We start from the raw sequence: 24,640 nt of genomic DNA on the forward strand, positions 1-24,640 counted from the left end.
GGAGTTCCGTGAGGGCCACTCCAGAAGCTTCAGCTTGCATTTTCTGAAGGAGTTAAAGGTGGATTTTAAGGTATGTTTTGGATCATTGTCCTGTTGTTGAAGCCAGCTTTCAGCTTCAGCTTCTCGTCACATTTTCTTCCAGAGTTTGTTGATATTTAGTAATGTTCCATTCTTCCATCCCTCATGCTTAAAAATGATGGTTCTTCAAAGGTGCTTTAGTAAACAAAATGGTTCTATATAGAACCATGAACACTCAAAGAAGCCTTTGCATGATTGAATGGTTCGTTGCATCCTTAAAGGGTTCTTCAGGTTGATAGAGAGTGTTTTATAATGTTCTATATCAAACCTGTTTGAAAATGGTTCTATATAGCACCAAAAAGGGTTCCTCTATTGTTACATGCTTCAGATCCTAACAATAGAGGAACATTTTTGGTGCTATACAGAACCATTGTCTTTATTAAAGAATCCTTGAAGAACCATCTTTTTCAGAGTGTTCCTGAGCCACTGCCTGCCACAAAACCCCAAAGCATAATAGATCGTCCCTTATGCTTAACAGTTGGCACGGTGTTCTTTTCATCAAATGCTGCTCTTTTTCCCCAAACATACTTTAGCGATTGTGGATAACCATTTTTCGTCATCAGTCCACAGCACTTCTTTCTGAAATGCCTCTGGCTTCTGTAAATTATTTTGAATTTTGACCTTCGTGAAAAGATCATAGGCAAGGTTTCCTTTTGATGACTCTTCCATACATATTGTGGTCGTGCAAGCTAAACCTTCCTGCAGGCCTTTGCTGTCATGTGGGGGTTTTGCTTTGCCTTTCTGGCAGCACACGAGCATCAAACGTTGTATGAAGACCAAGAAAACTCTCAGTTCCATGTCAAAGTTTTCTTGGTCTTTCAGATCTTGCCTTGACTTCCACAGTTCCCCTTAACTGCTATGTCTTAATGACTTTTATTTAATCAATAGTCTATGTGTAATATTTTTAAAATATCTTTATAGTGTAAAGATTATTTGCTTTTCTATGTATAAAGTTTATATTGTTAACTCCTCACCATCCCATGTATAACATAAATCAGTACCTCATGTGCAAAACTCTATGTGAAAATCGGGTAAAATATCCTTACAGTGTAAATATTTTTGCTTTTATTTACATATAATTCTTTATATTGTTAATTTCTGTGAAGGATAGAGTTTATATTTTTTAATCTTATCTTTTCTTACTGTAAGTAATATGTATTTTGTCTATAAAGTAACAAGTAACAAACTTTAAAAACCCAGATTAATTACTTGTTTGTTGATTCTCTTCTTATTACTTCTTTTCTTGAGTGTCTTGCTCTCCCTTTGCTGCTGTAGCACTGTGAATTTCCCTGTTGTGGAACTAATAAAGAATTATCTTATCTTATCTTTTGCGACAGTGGAAACTGTAAGCTGGATACACTTTAATATCTTTCCCTGCTTTGTAGCTTCATTTTCAGATTGTCAGCCAGTTTTGAAGAGTCAGAGAATTTATTACACACTGGAACTGTCATAAATTGACAGTTCCTAGTGATAATTCTTGACTTGCCTGACCAGTCCTAATGAGTCAGTTAAGGCCTAATGAGTTAATCAACTTATGAGACTTTATAACTGAAAGGGTGTCCAAGCTTTTGCACATGGCACAAACGCTAATATAGTTTTTTTTTCTCTTTTTTAAATCAATCAAATATCAAGTAACTCTACTTTAAATTTTTCAGGAAAATGATATGATTACAAATAGTAGCTGCAGAGTTTATATTTACTCCTTTTCACTTGAGAAGGTGTGCCCAAACATTTGCATTACACACCGAACCACTCTGCATGACTCTTTAAACCTCAACCATTTAATTATGCAGAATTTTCTTTAATGGTTTAATAGATTTTTTTTCTGAATTTTGGTGTTTGGCTTTTCTTGTTACCACAGTATCCCAGTGTGAATGAATTCTGTTATGAATGTGAAAGATATGGGGCTTCATACCTGCATTCATAATGGAGATCTCCTCGTAGCGCTGCTCTGAACAAGAACACACCTTCCTGCAATACAGACACAAACAGGGAATCAACAACATTTCACTGTTCATTTGAAGACCAGAGCTTTTACGTTCATTGAATCTCTTGACCAGAACATAAACGAAACAAATAAGCCTGTAAAATTAACAGTTTTACAAAAACTAACTGAGTTTACTCAAATCACTGCTATGGTTACACGGTAAACAAACACACCCCAAGGCCAAATCCTCTGAAATACGAGATCGTTTAGCAGACGAAATATGGATAATGCTACAGACATGCTACAAGCAAGCTGACACTCCTGAGCACTGAAGCTACTCAGAGGCTGTGATAACGTCAAGTCGTGGCTCGACTCTGACGATAGTATCGTATTTTTGTACTGTGATTATATAATGAGATCCAGCACTGCTGCGATGTGGTATCATGATAATACCGTATCATGGCTCAGGTATCTTGGTAATATTGTATTGTGATAATCATGATATCATCATATTGTCATAATATTGTGTCATGGCTAAAGCATCCTGATGATACTGTATCGTGATCAGAGGGGAACGGTCAGGGCCCTCCCCGCCCCCAGAGAGGGCCTGAGATATTCTAAAGGTTCTGGTTTTATCTGATCTGATTTTGTTAATCAACAAAATCAACTATTCAGTTTGTACTGGACTGCGAAGGGTTAAATTAGAGAAGCCCCTCTGTCTCCCCCTATCGGAACTGTGCCGTATCTGCTGTTGCTGGAAGGAATGATGGTGATTGGTGGTCCAGCTATAAATTTGCAGAGGGCCAAGCAGTAGTAATTCAACAAGAGACCAATTTCAAAGGACAGTAAAGTTGACCAATCATATCTTCCTCTACAGGGGTGGGCTTTGTTATCGCTAACTGTATGACAGGTTCCATCCGCTGTGGAGACTCAAAAAAGCTAGCTAGCTTGTTGGTTCATGCCGGAAGCCGAGTGGACTCCAGCAATTACACCACGAGACCCCTGGGTGACAGTATTGACCGATGAGCAGTACTGCTGCTGGGACGGCTTGCTGTGTGGTGTGCTGAGAGGGGTCTCGGGCCAGAGATGGATTCTGTGATTTAGGAAGTTTATCCAAGTCAGCCCATCACCATCAGAACGCTTCAGAAGGAATTGGTGATTCGTTTAAAAGCAAAGGATCAGTCGCATGACCGCGCCACCCAGAAGGACAGGGGGATGGACTTATGCTATGACTTTGTTCATAAGCGATGCCCTAATCAGAGGGTGGGTTATTTAAAGTCTTACAGGCTGCTGTGCCCCCTGAGTTTACTCTGCCCCCGCTGACAGCGTGTGTGTGATGTGAAGGTTTATTTGGAAAAACGGCCTTTATGCAGAATTAGTGGTCATTTTCCAGGCTGATGTGTCTGATGCTCATGTCTGCTTGGCTGTGCGCTGTCGTGATGTGAAGGCTTGTGTGAAATGTTGTTGGCTGTGTGGTAGGAGGGGTTTTACCTGCTTTGTAAGCAGGATTTGCATTTTGCCCAAAAAATTGTGACCCTCTCGGTGCAACCTGCCCGCTGCATTTCTAGGGCTGAACTATCGTCTTAATCTTTCAGATGTGTGTGTGTGGGGGGATAATTGTGATATCATATCATGCTAATCATGATAATATCATATTGTGATAATATCGTATTATGATAATATCGCATCATGATATCATATTGTGATAATCATGATAATATCATATTGTGATAATCATGATATCATATCAAGATAATTGTGATAATATCATATTGTGATAATATCGTATTATGATAATATTGCATCATGATAAATATTGCATCATGATATCATATTGTGATAATCGTGATATCATATCAAGACAATTGTGATATCGTATTGTGATAATATCGCATCATGATATCATATTGTGATAATCATGATAATATCATATTGTGATAATCGTGATAATATCATATTGTGATAATTGTGATATCATATCAAGATAATTGTGATATCATCATATTGTGATAATATCGTATTGTGATAATATTGTATCATGGCACAAATATTGTGATAACACCATATTTTGGCTCAAGTACGGTGATGATATCATATCATCATGGTTCGTGTATCATGATAATACTGCCACCCCTACAAGGCACATAGCAATATATGGCAATATCGCAATCCTGTTATCCTGTCCACATCGTGCAGCTCTAGAAACACCACAGTATTGCGTTTCCAGATGCTGAAAGAATCCTGTCATGACCGACGGCACGGCGACAACACGGCACCTCATAGCTCATATGATCAAAGCGTACAGGCCGACATGTGAGCTGCTCTTTATAAACGCGACTGACGGCGCTGAGGAGGTATTCAGTACCAGGATGAAGCTGTAATGTGGAGCTAAGATGGGGAACCCAGACACAGCATAGCAGACCAGAACGTTCCGCCATGGCGTCAGCGCCGTGTGTGTGTGTGTGTGTAAGTGTGTGTGTGTGTGTGTGTGTGTGTAAGTGTGTGTGTGTGTGTGTGTGTGTGTGTGTGTGTGTAAGTGTGTGTGTGTGTGTGTATGTATGGTGTGAGACACAGTGATAGCCTGGCTGACACCAGCCGGTCTACACTCTGAAATAAACTGCATGTGTCTGGTATGTGTGAATTTTATAACCATCACCTACCGACACACTCACACACACACACACACACTCACACACACTCACACACACACACACACACTCACACACACTCACACACACTCACACACACACACACACACACACACACACTCACACACACACACTCACACACACTCACACACACTCACACACACACACACACACACACACACACACTCACACACACACTCACACACACTCACACACTTACACAAACACACACACACACACACAAACATAATGAACGAACTCAATGTTTTGAACTACTGCCCTGATTCTGCTCTAAAGTTAATTTAAATGCAGAATAACAGTTCATTAATAACTCATTAATAACTGACTAAGATCCACAGCGATCAAATGCATTAAGATTAGATCAATTATAGCCTAAAAGTAAAACAGTGATTTTAAAACTGACACCAAGAATCAACAAGTCACATGTGGCTATCAGACTGGGCCTTCAGTTTATCTCTCTACAACAATGCTAATTTCTGCTAGCGCCCCTATGGGATTCTAGTAGCATGGTAGCGCTAAGCTAACAGCAAGTCACATGAACATATTTTGGCCGTTCATGATGAAGTGCGGACATCTGGAGCTTGTAAACGACGTTAAATGTTCTATGTGAAGCTTTAAAACAGCCACAAGCAGTTCAGCACAGGGTGCTAGCATAGAGCTGCTGCCGCTGTTTTCCTTTTCTAACCGTTTACTCTAGCACTACCACTAGAATTCACAATCAGGGATGTATCTAGAACCACCAGAAGGACTAGAGTGACATTTCTTCTCATGAAATGTGTCCCATTGTAAATCAGAACGTCACTGGTTGGTTCCACTGTCCGTTCCTTGTTATGTTAGTGGATAATCTGATACATTAGGCCTTCTTTCCCAGCTCCTGAAGTCCCAACCAATGAGAGAGCTCGCTTGGCTGTATCTACTGAGATACCACAGAGAAAGCAATCCTGATTGGATCACTTTCTGCAGGGCATTTCAAACTAAACTTCGCAATGGAATTAGACTGTTTTTACAGTAGTTGCAGAGTTTAAATACGACAAATGTGCTGATTCTCTTATATAAAAAATAAATAAATAAATAAAAAAATTACAAAAAGTGAAACTTTTTTTTATTTCACAGATATTAAATCTTCTACAAGACCCTGAGGGTTCCACACTTATTATTACATAGTAAAAAATAATGAATATGCAAGAATTTGACGACATAAAAAGTAGTGAAAATACGACACAGTGTATAGCTTCGTGCTAAGTGACTTTTGTCCTTGCAAATTAATCTATGGTGTTAGCCTGATGCTAGCTCTTATTAGCATAATGCTAGCTGGTACCTATTAGCGTGATCCTTTATCATCCTGTGTGATTGTCTTTAAGTAATGACTCCCTGAAGGTTCTCCACTATGAATCATCTTGTCTCCCACTGTTTGGAGTGATTTTGGATCAGAGTAATCAATATATGTAAATAATAAAGCAGTTATGTTTATATTCACAGCCTCAGAGACGGTGAGACGTGTCCGCCTGTGTCTCTAATGGGGTTCAGGTGGGTGTGGAGGACATAAGCAGTGCAGTCGATCAGCTCTCTGCTCTCAGCAGTTTGTTAAATATGACCCCAGGGGTCGTACTGTATGCACAAATGCTGGACATACTGCTGATCAAGGGTCATTTTTTGCCTTCCATTTCCAAACATATGGAATTAAACAGAGGACATCAGCAGTCTTACTCCATGCACATGGACCCTGAGGGTATTCAGGCTTTACACCGGTGGTCCACAAGTTTGTGCATGTGGGCATTTTTTAAATCAGGATTTCTCGGAATATTTAATCTACAGCTCAAAGAATATAATATTCCTGAACATTTAAACCAAAACTCAACAAATATTGAAATATTCCCATATATTTCAGTCAACACCTAAGGAATACTGTAATATACCTGACCGTTTCAGCAAAAATCCAGAGAATACTGCAAAATTCCTGAACATTTCAGCTAAAACTCAAACAGCACTGTAAACGTCCTGAAAACTTCACAACCACAGCTCATAGAATAATATTCATTACAAACATTCCAACCAAAACTCAAAAAATATTAAAATCTTCCCAAATATTTCAGCCAACACAGAATTACAACTATAGCTCAAAGAATATAGTGATATTCCTGAACATTTCAACCAAAATACGAAGAATACTGTATAATTCCTAAACATTTAAATCAAAATCAGAATAATACTGTTAAATTCCTAAACATTTCCACTAAAGATTCCCCAAACAATATTGTACAGTTCCTGAACATTTAATCCAAAATTGGAAGAATACTGTAAAATTCCTCCACACTTTAAACAAACCCCAAAGAACATTGTAATATTATTGAATGTTTCAACGCAAAATCGGAAGAATACTGTTATATTCCTGAACATTTCAACCAAATTCCAAAGACTATCATAATATTCCTGAACATTTAAACCAATACCAGAGAATACTGTAATATTTCTAAACATTTTCAAACAGAGCCCAAAGAGCACTGTAAATTTCCTGAAAATTCTAATTATAGCTCAAAGAATATCATATTCCTAGTCACTTCAGACAAGAGTAAAAAAATATTAAAAATAAAAAATCTTCCCAAATATCCAACACAAATCCAGCTATAGCTCAAAGAAAACTGTTCAATTCCTAAAGATTTTCAACCGAAATCTGAAGAACACTGTAAAATTCCTAAACATTTCAACCAAAACCTAAAGAAAATTGTAATTTTCCAGAACATTCACACCAAAATTGGAAGAATACTGTAAAACTCCTCAATATTTCAACCAAAACTTAAAGTGTACTGAGATCCTGGAATATCCTTTATGAGTGGCATTCTTAAAGGCCTTGAGGCCGAAGCCTAAGCAGTTATTGATACTAGCCTTAACCGTAAAATTCCACATTTTTACATCTCGTTTTTTCACCAGAGGACTTAAAGCTCTTGTGGGTTTTGTACCAAAAACCGTCATCATTTTTTACACGACCATTTTTTCAGTCTGCCTTTATCCCGTCACTGAGGAACTGAACAGAATTAAACTGGTTATTTTTGTTCCTGCGCTTTTAAAAAAGTCACATGTTAATGACCTCTGTTCTGATTGGCTGCCCTGTATTGTGTATTCAGAAAGCAGCCACAGAGAAACACCCCTTATACCTTCACTATGAATAGGCGGAGCTAAACGGCTGTACATATTCACTTATTCAACAGCTGGCTGAACATGTGGGGATGTGAATGCACTTGTTTTTGTGACATCATAAAAATAATTCATTTAAAACGGCTGTTTGGGAGGCTTAGTTTCCATATAAGGGCTGTATGGACTGGACTGGGAAGTGAACGAATAGTTTTATGTACAATTTTGTCTGAAAACACCTGGAAAATTCTACAAACATTCAGAACATCAAGTTAGATGAAACCAATAAATTCTAAGCTATTAATTGCAATAAGTCAATAATAATAATAATAATAATACCTTTAAATGTTGATACTGTGCAACGTTGTGGAGACACTGTGCTGACCGCTGATGTTAGTAGGGCACTCGGGAGGCTGAGTGACTCTAGCATGGAAGTATATGTGATAGCATAGCTGTAAAGACACCTGCCCACTCGAGCACAGCGACAGCTGAGAATTCCGGAGCATGCTCTGTGTAATTCCCGTTAATTACTGACTCATTTTCACCCGGCTTATGGGGGACAGAGGTAATGAAGCACCCCTCAGAGAGACACACACATGTACATGCAGAGAGAGAGAAACGTCCACTCTGCAGTCAACATCGTCCATCTGAGAGAAAAGACAAAATTCCTCAAAATTCCCAAACTATTAGCTACCAGAACAATATAAACCATATCAAACATTTAAAGCTGACATTTCTCTACATTCCAAATGTCTCTATTTTGTCTACATGACGCGGCTCAGAATAAGACCAGCAAAAGCTGATGTGGAATGAACTGATGACTGAATTAACGAATGAAAGAAAAGGCAGATTTTGTGCTTCTCCAAAAGGATGCAGGTGCAAATCTGAAAGCAAAGCGGAAGTCTAAATCCAGCTGCAGGCTCTTGGCGTAACTGTTCTGAGAGGAAATGTGGAAATAATGAGAATAAAAGCTGAGCATTCAAAGACGTCCGGAATATTTCATAATTTATGAAAGGAAATACATGAACGCTCCGTAACATTTCAGCTACAACCAGAATTATATGGGCACATCTAACTGAAAATCCAAAGACTATCAGAGTATCCATGAAAATTCCTACCACAGATCAAAGCAAACTGTAATATTCCTGAAAACTTCACTCTAAATACAAAGAATTAGTGTAATATTTCTGAAAATTCCAACTGCAGATGAAATAATACTGTCATATTTCTGACATCTCAACTAAAACTGAATGAACGCTGTAATATTCCTGAACATTTCAAGCAAAATCCAAAGAATACTGCCATATTCCTAAACATTGCAACTACAGCTCAAAGGATATTGTAATATTCCTGAATGTATCAACAAAAATACAAAGAATATCCCCCAAACCCCCCCAAAACACTGCAATATTCCTAAGTGTTTCAACCAAAATCCAAAGAATGCTGTAATATTCCTGAACATTTCGACCAAAACCCAAACAATATTGTAGTATTTCTAAAAAATTCCAACTACAAATCAAAGAATATTGTAACATTCCGGAATATATCAACAAAAATCCAAAGAATATCCCCCAAGCCGACCCAGAAATATTGCAATATTCCTGAGCATTTCAACCAAATCCAAAGAATGCTCTAATATTCCTGAGCATTTCAACCAAATTCCAAAGAATGCTCTAATATTCCTGAGCATTTCAACCAAATTCCAAAGAATGCTCTAATATTCCTGAGCATTTCAACCAAAATCCAAAGAATTCTCTAATATTCCTGAGCATTTTCCACCAAAATCCAAAAAATACTACCATATTCCTAAAATTTACAACTATAGCTCAAACAATATTGTAATATTCCTGAATTTATCAACTACAATCCAATGAAAAAGCCCCCCAAACCCTCAAAAATAGTGCACTATTCCTGAACATTTTCACCACAGCTTAAAGAAACGTAGAGCGGGATAAGGAGCTGCTTCACCACAACAACAGGATAAACTCTATTTGACTCTATTTGTGTCATAATGAGGAAACTGCAATTAAGAAACTGCTCAAAATCTAATAAAACCTCCCGGCTGGGTGAGATATTGAATATTTTTTTTGGGTCAGTTTCTTCCTGCAGGCAATACAAAACCAGGCTAAACAGTCACTACACAAAGCAATTAACTGAACTCATTAAAATGCGATGAAATATTAAGATTGAAATAAATGAAGATCGTTTCCTGGTAATGTTAGAGTTGGAGTTCCTTGTGCTGGAACAGTTTTCAAATTGAAAAGATTTACTTCTGTTCTGCCTCATTCCAAACCGGGACTAGTGATACTCGTTTAGGGTTAAAAGTAGTGATGGTACAACATCACTTTTTAATCCGGTACTGAGACCGATACTCAAAGCTTGATGACTGGCTGATCCTGATCCAGTATTTCTTTTGTTCCAAACCTGCCTTTTCCAAGAACCTCCCTTAAGAGGTCTGTCTACATGTATAATTCACAAAATATTTGAATGTATACTTTTTGTAAAACCCATACAGATGCCGGGCTTACTTGCTGTTGTTATGTTCACATTACGCTGTTGTTGTTATCATGTGAGTAGTATCGCTAGTTTTGGTGCGTAAAAGCTTCACTGCATCCAAAATTAAAATGTTATCATCACTGCATCTGTTGGAAACATGCCTACTTAATTCCTACAGTGGTGCTACAATGGTCTCCAAAGTGGGATTTCCCTCATACTGATGATGTATTTTGAAGGTGGGAGGAACTTTTGCACTTGAACTTGATACTTGAAAATGGGCTGTTTAAGAATCAGCCCCACATCATGATGCACCCACCCCCATGGACCCTCACAGAGCAGGTACTATTTGGGTGGTGGGTCATTCTCAGCACTGCAGTAACACTGACGTGGTGGTGGTGTGTTAGTGTGTGTTGTACTGGTCTGAGTGGATCAGACACAGCAGTGCTGCTGGAGTTTTTAAACACCTCAGTGTCGCTGCTGGACTGAGAATAGTCCACCAACCAAAAATATCCAGCCAACAGCGTCCTGTGGGCAGCGTCCTGTGACCACTGATGAAGGACTAGAGGATGACCAACACAAACTGTGCAGCAGCAGATGAGCTATCGTCTCTGACTTTACATCTACAAGGTGGACCGACAAGGTAGGAGTGTCTAATAGAGTGGACAGTGAGTGGACACAGTGTTTAAAAACTCCAGCAGCACTGCTGTGTCTGATCCACTCATACCAGCACAACACACACTAACACACACTAACACACCACCACCACATCAGTGTTACTGCAGTGCTGAGAATGATCCATCACCCAAATAGTACCTGCTCTGTGAGGGTCCATGGGGGTCCTGACCACTGAAGAACAGGGTGCAGAGAAACAGATGGACTACAGTCTGTAACTGTAGAGCTACAGAATGAAACTGTATGGTCAGTGGAGCTGCTACAGTGGACAGTAAGTGTAGTATGTGTTTTAGTCGTGGGTGAACAGATCACAAAAAACACTGAATTCATCACAAATAACAGTGACACAAAACCAACAGTTCCAACAGTTTCTCAACTCATAAATTCAAACCTGATGCTCAAAGCTGAGTGTTTCTCTCTGGACGACTCAGTGGAAAATTCATCTCTCCGCCAGCTGAGAGGAGAAAACACTCAGCGCTGTATTGATCAATAACTGCTGCCCATGCATCTCAACTAAACTGCATGTTATATGATCTTGGCGGAGGAAGCCGTGTCGCACACCTGGCTCTGGTTAAGTAAAAAGGCTGTTCAGTCCTGAGAAGAATCCAGTCTCGTCAGCCTGTCCGTTCCGTAATTGAACCGCGAGCTAAATTGGCCGTTACTGGAGCGTTCCGCTGAGTGGGTCACAGCAGACTGCCCCCAGGAGCCTCCGCAGTCCTGTTAGTTCAGTTTCTACAAACATCCCAAATCAGCTCTCCAAAAAACAGAGCCAGCATCCTGACGAGTGCTGCAGAGGAAGAGCTGAACCACTGAGAGGAACCAAGACTCAGAAGGAGAAGCTTCCTAAGAGGACAAGCAAGAACCACTAAGAGGAACCAAGACTCAAAAGGAGAAGCTTCCTAAGAGGACAAGCAAGAACCACTAAGAGGAACCAAGACTCAAAAGGAGAAGCTCCCTAAGTGGACGAGAAAGAACCACTGAGAGGAACCAAGACTCAAAAGGAGAAGCTCTCTAAGAGGGTGAAGAGGAACCATGGAGAGGAACCAAGACTGAAAAGGAGAAGCTCCCTAAGTGGACGAGGAAGAACCACTGAGAGGAACCAAGACTCAAAAGGAGAAGCTCCCTAAGAGGACGAGAAAGAACCACTGAGAGGAACCAAGACTCAAAAGGAGAAGCTCTCTAAGAGCATGAGGAAGAACCACTGAGAGGAACCAAGACTCAATAGGAGAAGCTCCCTAAGAGGATGAGAAAGAACCACTGAGAGGAACCAAGACTCAAAAGGAGAAGCTCCCTAAGTGGGCAAGAAAGAACCACTGAGAGGAACAAAGACTCAAAAGGAGAAGCTCCCTAAGAGGACGAGCAAGAACCACTGAGAGGAACCAAGACTCAGAAGGAGAAGCTCCCTAAGAGGGCGAGAAAGAGCCACTGAGAGGAACCAAGACTCAAAAGGAGAAGCTCCCTAAGAGGACGAGAAAGAACCACTGAGAGGAACCAAGACTCAAAAGGAGAAGCTTCCTAAGAGGACGAGAAAGAACCACTGAGAGGAACCAAGACTCAAAAGGAGAAGCTCCCTAAGAGGACGAGCAAGAACCACTGAGAGGAACCAAGACTCAGAAGGAGAAACTACCTAAGAGGACGAGATAGAACCACTGAGAGGAACCAAGACTCAAAAGGAGAAGCTCCCTAAGAGGACGAGAAAGAACCACTGAGAGGAACCAAGACTCAAAAGGAGAAGCTCCCTAAGAGCATGAGGAAGAACCACTGAGAAGAACCAAGACTCAAAAGGAAACCATCTTAAGAAAATGATAAAGAACCACTGAGAGGAACCAAGACTGAAAAGGAGAAGCTCCCTAAGAGCATGAAGAGGAACCACGGAGAGGAACCAAGACTGAAAAGGAGAAGCTCCCTAAAAGCACAAGCAAGAACCACTGAGAGGAACTAAGACTCAAAAGGAAACCATCTTAAGAAAATGATAAAGAAGCACTGACAGGAACCAAGACTGAAAAGGAGAAGCTCCCTAAGTGCATTAAGAAGAACCACTGAGAAGAACCACTGAGAGAAACCAAGACTCAAAAGGAGAAACTCCCTAAGTGCATTAAGAAGAACCACTGAGAAGAACCACTGAGAGGAACCAAGACTCAAAAGGAGAAACTCCCTAAGTGCATTAAGAAGAACCACTGAGAAGAACCACTGAGAGGAACCAAGACTCAAAAGGAGAAACTCCCTAAGTGCATTAAGAAGAACCACTGAGAGGAACCAAGACTCAAAAGGAAATCATCTTAATAAAATGACAAAGACACATGAATACGAACGAAGACTCCGAAGGAAAAGTTGTCTAAGAACATGAGGAGGAACCACTGGGAGGAAACAAGGCTCTAAAGGACAGACTGTGTTGAATAACGATATCAGTACATTAATATACAGCACAGTAACGCATTAATGAACACAAACACTCGTTCATGCGCTCACACACCACACGCTGCTCCACACACACCCACTTCTCACAGCTGCAGATTTAGCACATACGAGGAGTGGCAGGATGGGTCGCCATGGCAACAACGACTACATTATGGGATAGTGTTTCGAGGGTCCAGACCAGCGGCGTCACGGCAGCTACCAAAACAGTAACACAGAGAGAGAGACAGACAGACAGACACAGAGAGAGAGAGACTACAGTCATACGTGTGTCTGCAGCTAAATTGGTTTTAGACGATTGAAAACATTCACATTTGTATTGTTGCCTATATTATTTGTCATTTATAAGCATTAATGAGTGCTGATGCAGCTCCAGCTACTGAGAACATAATATTTCCTCAGTAAAAGTGTCACGACCCCGACCTTGACCTCGTTCCTGTCATGTATAACTCTCCGAATAGCCGTCCACTGCAATATGTTTTATTAAAAACACAACTCTGATACTCGGAGTCATTCTGTCTGACCTGGACCAAACCAGGGCTACTCCATCATCATGCATCTCCCAGCTGAGCCGTCTCACTTTAACAGGGCTTTATTTTGATAGTGAAGAGCAGCAGCCGAGCTGGATGTGAAAGGGTAGAACACCAGTCTGGAATGTGTGCCTGTAAGTATAAATAAAATCATTCTCATGAGCACCACAGCAAAGGTCTCACGAACTCGCCTCCAGGAATTTGACTCTGAATATTTGTGAAGCTGAAACAGACAGATTTAAAGAGCAGCAGCATCTGTGAAACGGCCAAATATGTCCAGCAGACGAGACGCTTCTCAGAAGCACAAACAGTTTCTCATTAAGGTTGGATTTAATGATGGTAGACGCTGAAATTCCATGTCTCCCATGTCTAATATGAATCTTTTGGAAAGTGAGGCATTAAGAACAGCAGTGCGACATGATGTTCCGGGTGGGTATGAGGTTTGTAAGGCCGACTGTGTGTGTGTGTGTATGTATGTGGACTGTAATGGCTTCCTAAAGTGGCAGTGGTTTATCATAAGGCTGTAATTAGTGCTTAGTGATGTCTTGGATTTGCGTGTGTGTATGTGTGCGCATGTGCACTTGTTTTTGTACCTTTTCAGGACAAAAATGTCCTGACTGCAGTAAAACCAGAGAAAAACAGGAAAAACGAAATACCCCCAAGTTTGTGTTTGTGAAGCACTTCTTACAAAAACTCCATATAAAAAGAATGAAAATATTTCCTTTTGATTGCTGGGGTTAAAGTTAGGGCAGCGTTCGGCAACATGTGGCTCCGGAGCTGCATGCAGCTCTTTTACTGTCCTGTAGCTCCACAGCAGAATCAGATTAGTAGGTAAAAATAAAATAATCCTCCTTTACAGTAAAATAAAGCTCTGCTGATCGTTCAACACAGTTTAACAATAAATGGTCTTAAACTCTGGAGTTAATGTAGAACTGCTGATTCACCCTTTAACCCTGAAGATCAGCGCAGACTGCTGGTCACCATAGCAACACAGACTACAGTCTCGCCCAGCTAGTAGCTAACGAAACGGCAAAGAGAGAGATTTAAGATGAACATCGATAATTTAGAGACAAATGGATTTATTAGTGTTTATAATCACTCCAGCTGGTTTCCTGATACGTTTAATCTGCAGTGAGAAACTGAAACACTAAAAAGTCGTGAGGCTGAAGTTTCTCATTCGCCAGCTTCTCGTTCAAATTGTCCCGTTCCACCTTAAACAGTGCAGCAGTTACATTCTGGCTCCATTTAAGGTGGAACAGGAAAATTCAAACAAGAAGCTGGTGAATGAGAAGTGACTTCAGCCTTAAAAGGCGAACACTGAGAGACATTTTACAAGAAACTGCTCTACTTTTGTGGAAAAGTTTCCTGCTGGAGATGCGAGAAAAGCAGCTATAGCTGAGCTGAAGCTTAAAGCAGAGCAAAGTAAGTCTGAGTTTTTATTTATTTTATATTTTTAGTCTATATTAGTACATCAGCACACACTGAGACAGATTTACAGCCAAGATGGTAAAATGCTGTGGCTCCCAAATTGGTTTGATTTTTGGACAAAATGACTCATTATCATTAGCGTTGCGACCCCTGGGTTAGTGTCAGGTTAAGGATTAGGCTTAGTAGGGCACTTCAAAGTGGCTAAACGTTGACCCTATCATCAGGAGATCACAAATTTCATCCCCTGTGATACTACAGCCGTCCGTGGCCAGCAGTCCAAGAGAGCACAGATGTCCTCGCTCTCTCTGGGTGGGTAGGATGGCCCCCCATTTCCCCCCATCACTCATCGCGATGCTAGGCTTCTGTTAGCGGACCGCCAGTACTGGTGGTTAGTGTCTCCTCCGAGCGCGTTCAGCCGTCCAATGACGTTGCATTAGCGGCAGTTTAGAAAAACGCGGTGGCGCTTCACAGAACTCAGAGCAAGCCTGCGTTTGTCCTCACCCTCCTAGCGCCGGCGATATCATGTGACTGGAGGAGTCCTAACTAGTGGGTGGAGTTGGATACAACTAAACTGGGCAGAAATTTGGAAAATAAATCACGAAAATGGATTAAGCTCAGGCTTATTTATATCTACATACTTACATATTATAACACATATAGGGTATAATATTGATACATATAGCTGCTTGCATATACAACACATATAGGCATCACTGGACACCAGGGGGCCCCCTAACAACCTATGGGTTATCACTGTACCATTATGTTGTAAGGAGAATCATATCTCAGAAAGAATAGATGTAAATGGAACTGAAAAACAAAAAGAGAAGATGAGGAGAAAGATAAAAGGTATGTTGGGTTTTTTTAGAGCCAGCCCTGCATATGGGACATATTATTATTACATATAGATGCCTACATATATATATGCCATATCTAAATATGTATATATATATAATAATAATAACTTTACAGGAGAAGGAAAAAACATACTCTACTTTTAATGCAAGTCAGTGGAACCAGACATTTTTCCAAGTAATTCTGGGTTGTTTTTTTGGTTCATTCATCATGAAATTTACATACAATTTAAAGAACAAGAGGTATTTTTTCAATTATGTCAAAATGGAGATATGAGGCTTTGTTCCGACAGCAGCGAGACATATATATATATATATATATATATATATATATACACACAATGCATATGGAACATGTATAATCTCACATCCTGACATTCTGTGAATGTAATTGCTGCTTGTATCAGTCTCATGGCTCCATTACACACCAGCCTGACGCTCTCTCGGATTCATTAGTGGGCTGCACCGCCAGCCAGGAACCACACTGGGTTTCCTTTTAGTGGAGCGAACCACTCGGCAAAGACAGGGAGTTTTAACCACATGAGTATGTTGGTTGCTGCGGTTCTTTAACCTGGGCTAGTATTTATCCAGAGCCACCAGGCTGGGTGAAGACACGCTGTACAGGCTGTGTCTGATATGGGTCATATGTTAGCAAGACGATTAAGAAGTAACCCCTCACTAAAGGGAATTTAGGCAGTAGCCGTTGCCTGTTATTCTGATCTGGAATCAGCTTTACCGTTTCTTTTACAGTGGCTAAAATAAGGCTTTGCACAGAGGAACTACATTAGACAGTTTGACGTGGAAGCCCTGAACGTTGAAGCTGCGCTCGTCCTCCCGTCATTAGCTCACGCTACTTGGCTTCGAAGTTGAAAATTGATTCATAACGACCTGAAAACTGCAGCGTTCACCATCTGCTCTGAAGTAGGTGTTCATTTTTAACTGGAGAGCGCTTTCCCCGCTCTCCTGCTCCTGGACGTTTTGGCTGAGCTCCAGGCAGCAGGCCAGGCCCAGCGGCTCTGATTAGCTCTGCAGAAATGGATCCGCTGTGGCCGTGGGTTTCATTCACGAGCGAGAGAGCTCGCCCACAAAGAAAGAGCCGCATCCAAGGAAGCCATAGCGCACAAACGCAGCCCACTGTCTGAAACATGTCAGCAGAAAATAACAGCCACAAATAGGTTCCAAGCAGAGCCAGTCAGACTGACAGATCAAATACACAGCAAATAAACCTGCCGTCGTTAGCCTGTCAGTCGTTTATCGCCAGCTTCGCGCTGGTCCCATGGTGACAGTAGTAGAAAAGAAAAGGATTCACTCAGTGGAACTGCTGTAAACCTTCTGTCATCATTCATATCACTATTCACCATTAACACCGTTTAGCATTACCGCTTTAGAAGCTAAAAACTCTAATAACTAAATTAACTGATTAACTATGCTGTTCAGCCTCATTAGCTTCACTAGCTTTATGTTATTGAGTCCACTTTAGAGAAGGAAAACTGCTGTAAATGTTCTGATCACTGTTTACTGCTAGTATTAAATATGAACATTATCACTCATCACTATGCTATTAGCTTCATTAGCTAATTAGCTTTACTAGCGTCACATTATTCATCCTTTTTTAGAGAATCAGCTTTAATAACGTGCTAATCACTGTAGAAATGTGGAACAGCTGTAAATGTTCTTATCTTATCACTTTTCTTATCACTATTTACTGTTAACATCAAATATGAACATTATCACTCATTAAAAAGTAACCATGCTATTAGCTTCCTTAGCTTCACTAGCTTCACATTATTCATTCTTTTTAAAGAAGTGACTTTAATAACATGCTAATCACTGTGGAAAGGTGGAACTGCCTTTACTGCCATTGTTCATGTCACTATTTATTAGGGGTGCGGGAAAAACTCGATTCTTAGATGCATCGCGATGCGGACGTGAACGATTCTGAATCGATTCACAAATGTCAAAAATCGATTTTCTAAATATTTAATTTATAACGTAATGTTGACGGAACGCAAAAGGCGGAACTGGAAGTGGGTAAGTGCAGCGCCCGGACAGTCTGTGGCGGCACACAACAAAAACACAGCTGGATGAGCGAGAAATCTGACCGGCTCCTCTGCATTAAAGCCAGGTTAGGTCAGGAGTCACAACACAAATGATAAGAAGAGCCATTTTGACCTTTCAACACAAATCAGACCAGCTTGGGAGACACAACATTTAATGTCCGGTATGTCTCAGTGTGTGTTAATGTCCCAGTATAGGCTAAACAATATAAACGAGAGCGCAGATTTACTCCGCTCTGCTTTAAGCTTCGCCTACAGCCGCTTTCCTCCCATCTCCGCCAGAAAACTTTTCCTCAGAAGTTGATCAGTTAAAAGTCTCTCAGCGTTCGACTGTTTTACGAGGCTGAAGTCGCTTCTTATTCTCCAGCTTCTTGTTTGAATTTACCCATTCCACCTTAAATTCTGACTGAGGCGCCAAATGTAAATGTGACACCATTTAAGGTGGAATGGGAAAATTCGAAAGAGAAGCGAGTTCATCTTCGTAACTGTTTACTGTTTGACAGTCTCTCATTGGAGATTTAACGTACCAGGAAACCAACTGCACTGCTTATAAATGCGAATAACGCGTCGCGCAGTCTGCAGTCTCAGTCGCTGCGAAACAGGACTTTCGCGCTATGCTGCACACGACCCGTCTCAAAGATACTTTACTGACGTGTCTACAATGAGACCAAAACCGAAGTTATAAAATCACTGAATTAAACGGGTAGAATAGCTGTAACGCGCTGCGTGGACGTCCATCACCACTGGATCTTATTTCACTGTAACTGCGCATTTTATCACAGATGAGTAGCAGCAGCTCCTCGTGCTCCAAACTAGAGCAGTGAATGAGAGCCTTCCAGTTCACTGACCACATCACTTTGATTTATTAATAAAAGATATTGGAAGTAAATTCATTATGGATCAATACAAATACTTTGCTTTAAAAGTACCAAGTCACTTTAAATAACAACACAGACTCACTTAGTGACTTTAAAATGTATATTGTCTCTACATTCTGTGTATATTTAATATATTTCAGTTGGTTTTTCTTGTATTTTTATTTTTACTTATTTCCTTTCTGTAGACTGATTAGCTGAGCTTCACCACAAGCATTTCAATGCATAAATGTCCGGACATGTTCTGCAAATGACAAATAAATTGAAACTTGAACTCGAAACTTGAGCTCACACAGTGAGAAAATATAAATGCTATATAGAAAAGATGCATCGATAATCGTTTTATAATCACAGCCCTCTGAATCGTAATTGAATCGAATCGTGAGGTGCCTAGAGATTCCCACCCCTACTATTTACCATCACATCATTCAGCACTATGGTTTAAAAAAGCCACCGTGTGATTAGCTTCATTAGCGTAAGTGTTGAGGTACTGCGGCTGACGGAATTGACCGAGTGCAGACAGTAAGCAACACGAACGTTAGCCACCACCTCCTGAGCATTTTAGAATGCATTAGTTTAAGTGGAACCGGGTGGAACTGACTTTTATACGTTGTTAGCAAGAGACTTCGCTTACATAGGAAGTTCGTTAATGTAATATAATAGAGGGAAAAGTAGCATTCTTTGTACTGCCGTAAATAATACTTACATTTCACCGCTGTTTTCCCAGAATGACTACGGAATTATGGCAGCTTTTCCTGATTATCGTCGAATCATTATTCTGAAAGAGCTCTCAGTCCTCAAGTGAAGTCCGGCGGGGTTTCTCTGCTGGCTTTAACCGAGTGCCAAACAGCAAAAGACTCATTTTTCCTCCACTGTGGTTTCACAGGGAGCTACACTGGACAGACAGCAATAACATTATGACATGAAACAGAGAGCAGGCGGCTAAATATAATTCATTTGAGTCCTGCCGCCTATTATTTTAACCCTGGTCCTTAAAGCCTGAGCCGCACCACACTCAATGAAGCTGACATGGAACAGGTTTCAGTGCTGGCAGCTAAAGCAACACACTACTGAGATGAATACAGAAGATCTGTAAAAAGCAGCTGTGTGACAGGAAAAGGGACAGCGTTCATCCAGAGGTGAAGGGTCATGGCCTACCAGAGCCAGTTAGAGGGACACACTCTTACGCTGTCATCAGCTGTGTGAGTGACTGAGTGAGTGAGTGTGTTCGCCTATTAAAAGACTCACCAGGAAAGAACAGCAGATAATCTCCAGCTGCCAATTATACCGACCTATCTTAGGGTGTCCTATCTTAAGAAGGCCTCTATTAAGGATCCCTGTGTTGGGTTGAGGTGTTTACGATTGAATGGACTGTTGGATTTTGGAGCAGTGCTGGGGTCAGGAGTTCTGAACCAGTGTAGAACAGATGGGTATAGATCTAGAAGCTCAAGATGATCTACTCTGTTGGGAAATCTAGTATGTGGGCTGATATATTTAGGAGAGGAGAGGAACTGCGTTTGGTTCAGATGTTTAGGATTGGAGAGGAACTGCGTTTGGTTCAGATGTTTAGGATTGGAGAGGAATTGCGTTTGGTTTAGATGTTTAGGGTTGGAGAGGAACTTTGTTGGGTTTAGATGTTTAGGGTTGGAGAGGAACTGCGTTTGGTTTAGATGTTTAGGGTTGGAGAGGAACTTTGTTGGGTTTAGATGTTTAGGGTTGGAGGGGAACTGTGTTGGGTTTAGATGTTTAGGGTTGGAGAGGAACTGCGTTTGGTTTAGATGTTTAGGGTTGGAGAGGAACCGCGTTTGGTTTAGATGTTTAGGGTTGGAGAGGAACTGCGTTTGGTTTAGATGTTTAGGGTTGGAGAGGAACTTTGTTGGGTTCAGATGTTTAGGATTGGAGAGGAACTGTGTTGGGTTTAGATGTTTAGGATTGGAGAGGAACTGTGTTGGGTTCAGATGTTTAGGGTTGGAGGGGAACTGTGTTGGGTTCAGATGTTTAGGGTTGGAGAGGAACTGTGTTGTTTCAGATGTTTAGGGTTGGAGAGGAACTGCGTTGGGATTAGATGTTTAGGGTTGGAGAGGAACTGTGTTGGGTTTAGATGTTTAGGATTGGAGAGTAACTGTGTTGGGTTCAGATGTTTAGGGTTGGAGAGGAACTGTGTTGTTTCAGATGTTTAGGGTTGGAGGGGAACTGTGTTGGGTTTAGATGTTTAGGGTTGGAAGGGAACTGTGTTGGGTTCAGATGTTTAGGGTTGGAGAGGAACTGTGTTGGGTTTAGATGTTTAGGGTTGGAGGGGAACTGTGTTGGGTTCAGATGTTTAGGGTTGGAGAGGAACTTTGTTAGGTTCAGATGTTTAGGATTGGAGAGGAACTGTGTTGGGTTTAGATGTTTAGGGTTGGAGAGGAACTTTGTTAGGTTCAGATGTTTAGGATTGGAGAGGAACTGTGTTGGGATTAGATGTTTAGGGTTAGAGAGGAACTGTGTTTGGTTCAGATGTTTAGGATTGGAGAGGAACTTTGCTGGGTTCAGATGTTTAGGATTGGAGAGGAACTTTGCTGGGTTCAGATGTTTAGGATTGGAGAGGAACTGTGTTGGGCTCAGATGTTTAGGGTTGGAGAGGAACTGTGTTGGGTTTAGATGTTTAGGGTTGGAGAGGAACTGTGTTTGGTTTAGATGTTTAGGGTTGGAGAGGAACTTTGTTAGGTTCAGATGTTTAGGATTGGAGAGGAACTGTGTTGGGTTTAGATGTTTAGGGTTGGAGAGGAACTGTGTTGTTTCAGATGTTTAGGGTTGGAGAGGAACTGCGTTTGGTTTAGATGTTTAGGGTTGGAGGGGAACTGTGTTGTTTCAGATGTTTAGGATTGGAGAGGAACTGTGTTGGGTTTAGATGTTTAGGGTTGGAGAGGAACTGTGTTGTTTCAGATGTTTAGGGTTGGAGAGGAACTGCGTTTGGTTTAGATGTTTAGGGTTGGAAGGGGAACTGTGTTGGGTTTAGATGCTTAGGGTTGGAGAGGAACTGTGTTGGGTTCAGGAGTTAAAAGCTGGAGAGGAAATGCATCAGACTCAATTATTTAGGGATAGAAAGTTGCTGTATTGGGTTCAAGTGTTGAGGATTTGGACTCAATTTAGGTGTTTTGGCTTGGAGAGGGACTGAGGTCTTACATTCATGGTTAAAAAATTGTTGGGTTGAGTGTTTGAGAGAACAAGGGAATGTTTTTTGGTTCAGGTTTCAGTGTTGGTAGGGACTGTGTTGGGTTCAGATGTTTAGGGTTGGTGAATATCAGATAAGTGTGTCCAGCAGCTGGCGATTAGGGTCACATGCTTTGGGTTGGGGAGGAGCTGTGTTAGATTCAAATGCTTTGGGTAGGAGAAGAATCTGGGAGTGGGGGAGGAACTATGTTGTTCAAGCATTTGAAGTTAGGGAAGGACTGTGTTAGGGTCACCCAGTGTTGGGTTTAGGTTTGGATGCTTCAGGTGGGAGAAGAAGTTAAGGATAGGGAGGGACTGTGTTTCGTTCAGGTGCTTTAGGTTAGAAGGGACTGTGTTGGGGTCAGTTTTTTGGGGTTGGGAGGGACGGTGTGGGGATGTTAAGGATAGGGAGGGTTCAGGTGTTTCGTTCAGGTGCTTTAGGTTAGAAAGGACTTTGTTGGGGTCAGTTTTTTGGGGTTGGGAGGGACGGTGTGGGGATGGTAGGGATACGGAGGGTTCAGGTGTTTCGTTCAGGTGCTTTAGGTTAGAAGGGACTGTGTTGGGGTCAGTTTTTTGGGTTGGGAGGGACGGTGTGAGGATGGTAGGGATAGGGAAGGACTGTGTTTCGTTCAGGTGCTTTAGGTTAGAAGGGACTGTGTTGGGGTCAGTTTTTTGGGTCGGGAGGGACGGTGTGGGGATGGTAGGGATAGAGAAGGACTGTATTGTATTCAGCTGCTTAGGGTTGGAAGGGACTGTGTTGGGGTTAGTTTTTTGGGGGGGGTGGTGTGGGGATGTTAAGGATAGGGAAGGACTGTGTTTCGTTCAGGTGCTTTAGGTTAGAAGGGACTGTGTTGGGGTCAGTTTTTTGGGGTTGGGAGGGACGGTGTGGGGATGTTAGGGATAGGGAAGGACTGTGTTTTGTTCAGGTGCTTTAGGTTAGAAAAGGACTGTGTTGGGGTCAGTTTTTTGGGGGTTGGGAGGGACGGTGTGGGGATGGTAGGGATAGGGAGGGACTGTATTGTATTCAGCTGCTTAGGGTTGGAAGGGACTGTGTTGGGGTAAGTTGTTCTGGGTTGGGGAGGAACTGTGGGGACTGTGTTTGGCTCACATGTTCTTGTTGAGTTATGGAATTGCCCTTCTGTGACTCGCAAGTTATTATTTTTACATCAAAATAAATCACATATTGTAAAACTTACACTAGCAGCAGACCCTGCAGTCCATCAACTTTAACTGATTAGACTGCAAAATGAGCTTGGAAATTTGGGAAGGGCAGAATTTCAATAAGGATTCCAAAGTAAATCCAAGTCCAGACACAGCAAATCTCAGAGACCTTCTGTGTCCACTGGCCAAATATGAGACTCATCCAAAAAAGGCAGAATCTGTTTCGCCTTTCGAAAGTAGCTGCTTAAGCCGTGCCAGGATATTTTTATGCTGCATATTTGAGGCATAATTGTCATGACTGCATACCTCTCCATCACTGAGGGAGCTGTCTGGGGTGAGGTGAGAGTTTGAGGCTGAGCTGTGAGCGTTGAGGCTACCCAGAGAGCCTGGACAGAGCTCCATTACATGGTTTCCGAAGCTAACCACAGATATGCTAGTAAAACTGCAACCAGGCACTTCTCTCCTGGGGCAACACTGCCAATCGGTCCAAGCAAACAAAACAAAAGGCCCTTAAGAGGCCTAATGTGGGACAGATGCTAAACAAAGCATCTTAATGAAAGATGAAATCCAGGATTATGGCTGGATTTACAGTTTAATGGTTAACCACAGACCTGGGGTCAGCAGTTTCTGTGGAGCTAAGAGGAATCACAAGCTAAAACAGAAAGAACATAATGGAAAGGAACAATTTACACACTGGTCACTTTATTAGAAACCACTACCTTGTTGGTCCACCTTGCTGGTGTACAGTGCTAACCATCCTTTCATTAGCCATTGATCAGTGGTTTGTTTCTGACCACAGAAACACCACTGGCTGGATATTTTTTACCACTCCCAACGTAGTTCTCCAACCAGGCTAGGTGTTCCTAATAAAGTGGCCAGTGAGTGGAAGTACAAGGTGGGTGTTTCTAATAAAGTGGCCAGTGAGTGGAAGTACAGGCTGGGTGTTTCCAATAAAGTGGCCAGTGAGTGGAAGTACAAGGTGGGTGTTTCTAATAAAGTGTCCAGTGAGTGGAAGTACAAGGTGGGTGTTTCTAATAAAGTGGCCAGTGAGTGGAAGTACAAGGTGGGTGTTTCTAATAAAGTGGCCAGTGGGTGGAAGTACAAGGTGGGTGTTTCTAATAAAGTGGCCAGTTAGTGGAAGTACAAGGTGGGTGTTT

General features: G+C 41.5%; 1 protein-coding gene and 1 pseudogene across 1 annotated transcript in view; both read right to left on the reverse strand.

The window, feature by feature from the left end:
- LOC118817006 (sorbin and SH3 domain-containing protein 2-like) overlaps positions 1 to 20,021 on the reverse strand; it is a 93,489-nt gene extending 73,468 nt beyond the window's left edge. The window contains 2 exon segments of the mRNA XM_036583648.1: positions 1,994 to 2,049; positions 19,837 to 20,021. Coding sequence (XP_036439541.1) covers positions 1,994 to 2,049; positions 19,837 to 19,838 — 58 coding nt within the window. The 5' untranslated portion in view covers positions 19,839 to 20,021.
- LOC118817003 overlaps positions 1 to 24,640 on the reverse strand; it is a 304,992-nt pseudogene that overhangs the window by 172,035 nt on the left and 108,317 nt on the right.

The sequence above is a fragment of the Colossoma macropomum genome, unplaced genomic scaffold (assembly GCF_904425465.1).
Source record: "Colossoma macropomum unplaced genomic scaffold, Colossoma_macropomum, whole genome shotgun sequence".
Lineage (NCBI taxonomy): Eukaryota > Metazoa > Chordata > Actinopteri > Characiformes > Serrasalmidae > Colossoma > Colossoma macropomum.